The sequence below is a fragment of the Athene cunicularia genome (assembly GCF_003259725.1).
Source record: "Athene cunicularia isolate RWA chromosome 5 unlocalized genomic scaffold, athCun1 chr5_part3, whole genome shotgun sequence".
NCBI lineage: Eukaryota > Metazoa > Chordata > Aves > Strigiformes > Strigidae > Athene > Athene cunicularia.
Genome location: NW_020799103.1, coordinates 4,361,410 through 4,369,999, shown reverse-complemented (window position 1 = coordinate 4,369,999; position 8,590 = coordinate 4,361,410). Strand labels below are relative to the sequence as shown.

Below are 8,590 nucleotides of genomic sequence, written 5' to 3'. Positions count from 1 at the left end.
GGGAGGGGGGTGCGAGGCGACGGGCCGCGCCGAGCGGCCGCGGTGGCACCGGGCCAGGCCGCGCTCCGGAGGGGCCGTCTGGGGCTGCGGAGGTCCCTTCCCGGTGGCGCTCAGGCACTCTGCGTCGCGGGCCGGCCTGCCGCTCGCCCTCTGCGCCCAGCCGGCCTGGCAGGGGGGCTTCTTGGGGGTTAGTGCGCTCCGCAGAAGCAGAGGAACGGCCGGGCTTTCCGCTCTCAACAGGCAGCCCTGGCCTGCCACTGCCACCGGCTGATGAGGGTCTGCCGTGCGGTGCCGTGCAGCCGCTGGACGTCCCGCGTAGCGTATTCAGACAAGGGCTTACGCTTGTAATTTCAGGACTCTTCTTTCCCTTCGACTTCTTATAAACTGGTGCTGCCACTCTATAGCTTCCTCCATCCTTTGTTTCTAACGGTATCAAGAAGCTAGAAAACCCTTGCTAAATCTCTGCTAGGGCATGGGGCTTTTTGACCACAAGTGCTTCGCTGTGCTGATCCTCATCGCTGTCTTCTGCTTTAGGTTATTGTGTTTGGTGCAGTAAGCATTAATTATTTCACAGGTGTGAATGCAAGCCTTCGTTTTGGTATTTGGTTTTTGAAGCTCTCCTGTTTCCAGCAGAGAGAATTTAAAGGCAAAATGCTGTGTACCATTCCCAAGGGGAGGAGGGAAGAAATGCATGTGAAGTTTCTACCAAGAATTCCTACAAATCAAGTGGATGAGCTACATAACTTATGTCACCAGCATACTATTGTTTGAACAAACTGTGGTTATAGACTTGATGTGCTTTCTCCCTATTTAATATAGTGGTATTTCAGCTAGTGCAACTGTCAAAACAGATACCTGCCAAGGATGACATCGTAATAACATTTTTCTGTAAAATAGAAAATAATTATTTTCTAAATTAGAATGTCTTCCAAGAGTTCTGACTTCTAATACATCTGCAAATTTTGAAAATCCAGATAATCACTTTTGTCTTGACCTAGTGTGCTTCCTCCTTCGCATACATAATCCTCACCTTCCACAGCAGGAATCGGTTAAAAGTACGCATTAGCGTTTGAAGCAAGCTTGGTGCATAGCCTATACAGACCTCTTGGAATTATTTGGCATTAGCTAAATCGCTGTTAAAATGTTAACTCAGCTGCATCGAGCTTTGATCATACACAGTTCTAGTTACCTTAGTTTGAAAGACTTTGTGCACCTAATGAAAAAAAGATTGGTTTTGAGTATAGCTGGTTCATTACAATGGTAAAGTTTGACAGATGGTCTTTTAAAGGGATTAAAAAAAAAAATCAGAGTCAGTACTGCAGTAAATAGGTAAAGGCATTGGAACTTTTATGGAGTAAAACTTAACAGCCTCAGTGCTCAGCAAGCACTGAGAATAAGAACTTTTAAAACTTCATGAACATCTACATTTTACTCCTTATTTGTATTATTCAGATATGAAGAGCTGTGCCAAGGTTGAGAACTTCAGGAGAGATCTTAGTTAAAGAATACAGACATTTCAGTGAAGAAGTGTTCAGATAGCCTATCAATTTAGGACTGGACTAGTTCTAGTCTCTAAAATACAGGATTTAGGTTTTGACCTGAGAAATCAGTATTGAGTATTAGAATACCTAGTCTTTCTATTTTCAGATAACTTGCAGAAAACAGAACCATTTTTGGTTCTTGCTTTATTGTCAGAACAAAATACACACCATTTTTTGCAAATTGAGGTGTTAATAACATTGTGCCTTTACATCTGGGACTCTTTGTGCCTCTTACTATTCTTGCTTTAAGTGTGAAAGCTGGAGCATTCTTATCAGTAGGCTGAGAAAAACTTGTTTAAAAATAATTTAGTTATACTCAGTTCTGTCTTGAATCAGATTTAAAATTATACTTTCAAACAAGTTTACTGGTGTGAGTGTAGCCCAATATATCATTTATATTTGGATCAGTTAAAATCACCAGACAATAACATCCTGTGCAAGACCTTCATGTTACTGTGCATGCAGTTTAATATATGGAAATGTAATGTGTAATTGTTTCAGATACACACATCTGGTTTAGAAAAACTGAGGTATTACAATCAGGAGGATTTCTGCTGCAAAAATGGCTTTTCAGAGTAATTTTTAAAAGCTTATTAACTTTTCACTGTTCCCTGTTAAACTTTTGCGCTGCTGTGTTCATATTTCTGTATATTAGATAAACTTAACACATTTCAGGTTGTATGTGATGCTGTTTGCTTTTATTTTATTGAAAGTAACATCCCAGGTTTTTTTCATTATACAATTGGCCAATACTTTTATTGATTAAAAAGCCATATTACCCTGTTCAGTGGTTAGTACAAATAATTGTGTTGTGGTTTAGCCCCAGCTGGCAACTAAGCAAAACACAGCTGCTCACTCACTCCCCCGTAGTGGGATAGGAGGGAGGATTGGAAGGGTAAGAGTGAGAAAGAAACTTGCAAGTTGAGATAAAAACAGGTTAATAAATAAAGGACTTTTTTTAAAAAAAAATATGAGGAAAAGGAAAAACAAAACAAAGTGGAAAATAAAACCCAAGAAAACAAGCCATGCAAGTGAAAACAATTGGTTACCACCAACAGAACAATGCCCAGCCATTTCCTGAGCAACAGCACCACCACTGCCCCCCAGTCTCCCCCATGCCCCCCAGCTTTATATGCTGAGCATGACAGTGTTGTCTGGGATATCCCTTTGGTCAGCTGTCCTGGCTCTGTCTGTCCCCTCTCAACTTCTTGTCACCCCCAGCCTATTCACTGGTGGGGTAGCGAGGAACAGAAGAGGCCTGGATAGCACTGCTCAGCATTAGCTAAAACTTCAGCATGTTATCAACACTATTTTCAGTACAAATCCAAAACATAGCCCCATAGAAACTACTATGAAGAAATTAACTCTGTCCCAGCCAAAACCAGTACACTGCTTATGAATTTATCTGATTTTGTCTTTGCGGAGTAGCACATATGTGAACATTAACATCCCAGTTAGGTTGTATTCATTGTATTTAAGATTCTCAGAGGTTCCAAAAGCAATTGAATTCCTTTCTTTTGGTAGAAATTTGACTGCTATATGTTGCAGTAGAAAATAGTGCAAGATGGGCTCAGGTTCTGATGTGTTAGGGCCAGCACTGGATTTGCTACAAACTTCAGCATGAGTGTGAGACCACTCTGCAGCTGCTAGCTTTGTATTTGGTAAATGAATGAGTATTTAACTTTAAACAACAGCCCAGTATTTACATCAAACAGGCATGGTGCTCAGTTGGAGAGAGCTGCACACACAGGCCACATGACCACAACTGCACAGATGTAGAACCACCAATCTTTGTGTATGCCCCAGGCTGTCCCTTGAAAAGGCTCAGGTTTATCCTCTGTGTTGACTTGCACCTGGTATACACGGGAAGAACATGCAGGGAACTGCTGTTGGATGTGAATTGCTATCTGACATCAGACAGCCTGTGCAGCCTACTTTCAGCAGCTTTTTTCCCTAAAACTACTTGGAAACAGGATGGGTGAATTGTTTAGCCATCAGCAGTCTCTTCCTGTGGGCCATATTCACAGCTGGTCTTGACTAGCAGGGATTGTGCCGAGAGGGGGGCCCCCAGGAAACTGATGACCACAGCAAGCAGCATGCTGTCTGAACAATTCATCCACCTCACACCTTGCTCCCAGATGCTACTAAACATGTTGAATTTATATTTACTGTAGCTGGGAAAAAATGCCTCTGAAAGGATACAAGATGCATGGTTTAATTCCAGAATTAAATTTAGTGTATTTAATCTTACCTAGGCTAGAAGGCTATTTTTGCTTTACATGTTTTTTAATTCATTTGCAGATAAGGTTTGGAGCACAAATCTGATGGATTTTAATTCTTTTTCTAGGGTGATCTTCCTAGAAACTATTAAAGACTTCAAAGAATTCATTTTAGGCAAAATTAAGTAAAATAAGTTGTTCTGATAACATAAAATGGAACCTTGTACAGTTGGAACTCAGCTTCAAGCTACCAATGAATGCCATAAGACCTATTACACCCGTCACACTGGCTTCAAGGCTAAGCAAGATATACCTTCATCTGACCTACTGTTACTTCAGCTTAGAACAGGGATAACCCTTTCAGAGAACAATACAATCTGCTTCCACCATGCAAAAATTTACATTGAAAGATTTGAAGATTTACAAAAATCATGTTGTGATCCCTTTAATATACACAGAAAACTATCAAAGAAAAACTTAAGAGCAATTGACTTAGATGATGCAGCTTTTCTAAGTGCCAAGTTTGGAAGACAGTTTGTACCTGGTTGGAAGCTTTGTCCCAAATGTATGCAGATAATAAACGGAAGCGTGGATGTTGAATCTGAAGATCGCCAAAGAAGAAAACTTGATTCAGATGTATGTATATGGATCAGTTTTCCCAACCCCTCTAAGTTCTGCAAGCTATTGGAATTGGGCTTCATACAATTCCTACATAAAGAAATAAAGTTTAATAGAAATATGAAATGGTGTAGTCTTTTAGATATGGGAGAGTTTACTGTATTTAAACCTTTATTTGGAGGGCCTTAAAAAAAATCCTTTTCCCTAATTAAATATTATGGCCTTTTCAATTCAAATGTTTATGTCTGCAAGGGTGACTTACATCTCATAAGTTTACATAAATACCAGACTGCTGCTGGTATTATAAGCTGTTACTCAAGTCTTGTAAAAAGACAAGCTCGTGGGCTTAAAACTGAACACCGCAAAGATTGCTTTTAAGCATGTTGAGACAAACTTCTTGTTTAGTCTCTTCAGTTTAAAAAAAAAAACCCCTTTCTCTATCGGTTCATTCCTAAGTGAACCTGGACTGAGGTGAATTAAGCGTACTCTTGTGGTGTCTGAGCTGTGAAGGCCATGGCCTTTGTTCAGGGGCAGTAATGAACTGGTGTGGGAGGATAATGCTTTAAGTGCTGAGTCTGGATACAGCTTGTACCTCGCTGGATACACTGTTCAGGCTGTATGCAGGCAATCAGTAGAAGTATGGGCAAGTGCTCATCCACATATGCCCTGTAACAAAGCAGAATTGCATTCTAGGAGCTGTTGTCCCTTTCAGTCCAGGGGCTGTTGCCCAACTCTATTTTTTGATTACATGTCAGTGTGTTTAGGAGACTAATAAACTTTAATATTTGAAAGCATTGATTAAAATTGCTTCCATACGGCTTGTATTGTTGGGTTTTGAGACTAGTACAGTTCTCCAGTATAAAAATTTTAAGACAAGTTGTTTCTCCTGGGAAATACAGTCCTTAGAGTTGAGGTCACCAATTTACCTAAGTTATTACTTAGGCTTGACTGGACATTCTCTTATGAATTTAGGTTTGTATTTGTAATTAAATGAGGTTTTCTGTCTTTCAGGGGCGTACAGCTAAGGCTTTAAAGTCTCTACAGTTTACTAATCCAGGACGACAGACTGAATTCACTCCTGAGACCAGTAAGAGGGAAAAAAGAAGGCTGCAAACAAAAAATACATCATTTAATTCAGACAGGTGAGCTGTTTCCTGTATTTACATTGACTCACTTCAAAATAAAATAGCCTTGATGGTCAGCATCCCAAGGTCCTTCCAAACAGTTTTCTGTGATCCTGCAGTTTAACAGAATTGTTAGAGATGGGTAATGATAAAAGACTAAAAATACTTTTAAATCAGGATGTGCACACCCTTAATGATTCTACACAACTTCCTTTTCTTTTATAACATGTAGCTATAATTCAAAGTAAATTAAGGGAGCATTTCACATCATGTGAAAGGTAATCTGAAGTTTACATTGTATAGCTAAGAATACTCCTAAGTTCTTGAATTAATGTGCTGTTAAAGAAATAAAACCTCATTCTTGAAATTATTTCAGAAGCACTGCAGTGAAATTAGTACTGAGAAATGTTGTCAAATACAATAATTTATATACACCTTTTTAACTGTGTTAGACACCTGAAGAAAGCAAACTTCTGTCCACAACACTTAGCAACTTGACATCAAAACAGGTGTTTTTTTTAGCATGTAAATAACTGTTGTTTTTCATTATACAGGCAAGTTATACCATCTAAGAGTAAAGTCTACGATAGCCAGGGGCTGCTGCTTTACAGTGGGATGGACCTCTGTGACTGTCTCGATGAAGATTGCCTGGGATGTTTCTATGCTTGCCCCAAGTGTGGCTCCAACAAGTGTGGAGTTGAATGTCGCTGTGACCGCAAGTGGCTGTATGAGCAAATTGAGATAGAAGGAGGAGAAATAATTAAAAATAAGCATGTTGGTTAGTGTATATGCACATTACACGCTTTGATTAAACACAACACATTCATCATTCAGTGGTTTAATGAAAGCCATTGGAACTTACCACAGTGTACTTAATTATATGCTTTCATGTTCATTTTCAGTATGATTATGGAAACAAACATACTACTGTATTTTCACACTTCATTATACCTTCTGTCTTGTTAGTCATCCAGGTAATTTCTCCTTGAACAGTCTTTCATAGTATGTAAGTGCAAGGTACAAAACTTTCATGTAGTATATCCTGAGCCATTTGCTATCATTTCATACACTGCTTTGTAGAGTGTACCATCTACATGAATCCCTCATTTTTCCTTCTCTAGTATGGTTTTGAATCTGTTTATGTGAGAGACTGAAAGTCCTCGGTGACTTACATATTGTATTATAAAGCTCTCTCCAGTATCAATAATGAGTGCTCTATCTTCTACAGATTATCCCAGCTACATCTGATAAATTCAATCTTGTTCACTTAAATGGATTCAGAAGCATCTAGGAGTTCAGTTACTGGGATTTAAGTTCAAGTTATCCTTATTAATTCAAGCCTCACTGTTTAAGTGTTATTAAACTGTCAAGGCATTGAAAAATACGTTAATAAGTAGTTTTGTTGGTTTCTGTATAACAATTGAAATACTTTTGCTGTATTTGGTATCAGTCTGTAATTGGACTGGTACTTCTACAGCCCTCTCCCCTTTTTTTCTTGTTTTTAAGGTAAAGGTTTACATGCAGCTGAAATTAATTTGAATTTCTGTTCCCAAATAAGAATATCCAGACTGCTACAAAAAAAAATTGAATTGAAATTGTTTGGTTGATGCATTATCCACCCTGAGAACATTAAACTTTTACAATATAACAAGATTTATGGAAAATAAATTTTATAATTGAAATACTAGTTAGATTTAGTGTTATTTCTTGGTCTTTTGGCTAAATATCCTATTTCTATGATAGACTTTGAAGATCTCTGTATTTATCAGGTCACATTTATTTGAAAATATTGTTAACTGTTAATTTCTGAAGACTTAGTAAAGTTGTATAATCTTTGCTATTGGTTTCTTTTCTTTTCTGTATCATGAAGGTTGTATTGCTAAAATCCAAAGCTGTGCTTTGGGTTGTACTGACCTCTGCTGGTCCTAGTGAAATGTGAGCATCAATTTACACTACATTTTAATTAAATCTGCTGTGAAAATATACAGACTTTCTCTTTTGGTCAGATTGTTGGCTGTTCTTCCAATGGATGTCTCTCACTGGCCTTGAGCCATCATGTGAGTTTGTTTAGGGAGCGCAGCACACCCTTTACACTTTTCCAGATAGCATCACCACAACTGAGTAATAGCCACAGCTTCCCTTACATGCAAGTGGCATTTAATCCATTTTACGTTGTTGACTACAGAGCGTGTTTATCCTGACACAGCAATTATTCTTGCATGCTGGATCCATTGGAACTGTTTCATCCTCAAAGCAACCTTTGAAATTAGATTAAATGAGAGGGGGAAAAGGTGGTCCAATCTTGTAATTCTTACATAGTTATTATTTTTTAAGTTAGACCAGAGTCAGCAGTACCAATTGTTAACAAAATTAAAAGGCTTCCATTTGCTTGATGAATATAACATCATTTAAGTCCACAGTTAGACTTTGGATTCAGTAACTTAAAACGTTTCACTGAAGTGAAATGCAAGTCTACCAGTAGCTTAAATTGCCTAGAGCATCCCATTATTAGAACTGTATTTCTCCATCTCCGTTAAGCCTTTCATTTTACAGATTCACCAGCATGAGTACTTTCTCCAAATCACTCGTTTCCTAACAAAATGCACAGGACTGCTCTTTGACTAAAAGCCTGCACTAAGCACTGGGTACTGTTGGCTTCTACTGAAACTACAGGAGACATGCTTTTTTCTAGCAAGACAGAAGGTTTTAGTGTTGGTTGTTTACATGTCCTGCTTACATATTCCATTACATTTCCCTTTAGCTGCATTTTCTTAACATGCCTAAATTGTAGTGTGTTACTAAGTTCAACAGTATGTTTTTATACACTTCCATGTTCCCCTCATCTATTTCTCTCTTAAAAGACATTGTTGCAAGTCAGTCTTTACCATTTTGCTAGATTTAAAATGCTAACAGCTATGAATTTCTCCAGTTTTTTCCATGTTTTTATAAACACCAAACATCCCATCCATATCATACACAAGCTGTTTTTTTTATCATCATCCAAAAGTGACTGCATACTGTTCCCAATAGCATCTGTAGTTCCCCCATCTTTCAGAATTACTCTACAACTAAGCCTGTTAAACAGTAT

The 8,590-nt window shown here is 38.5% G+C and overlaps 1 protein-coding gene across 1 annotated transcript; it reads left to right on the top strand.

Annotated features, from left to right (window-relative positions):
* The first annotated feature begins 235 nt into the window (after positions 1-235).
* On the top strand, positions 236-7,507 carry ARL14EP (ADP ribosylation factor like GTPase 14 effector protein). The gene is made up of 4 exons (XM_026850873.1): positions 236-872; positions 3,889-4,396; positions 5,390-5,520; positions 6,057-7,507. Exons 2-4 carry the CDS (start codon positions 3,974-3,976, stop codon positions 6,283-6,285), a joined length of 783 nt encoding a protein of 260 aa, XP_026706674.1. The 5' UTR covers positions 236-872; positions 3,889-3,973; the 3' UTR covers positions 6,286-7,507.
* Positions 7,508-8,590: the final 1,083 nt, after the last annotated feature.

Coding starts and splice junctions, on each gene's coding strand:
- ARL14EP (XM_026850873.1), top strand. CDS start 3,974: ATGGAACCTTGTACAGTTGGAACTCAGCTTCAAGCTACCAATGAATGC. Junction 4,397..5,389: donor GAAGAAAACTTGATTCAGAT/GTATGTATATGG, acceptor TCTGTCTTTCAG/GGGCGTACAGCTAAGGCTTT. Junction 5,521..6,056: donor ACATCATTTAATTCAGACAG/GTGAGCTGTTTC, acceptor TTCATTATACAG/GCAAGTTATACCATCTAAGA.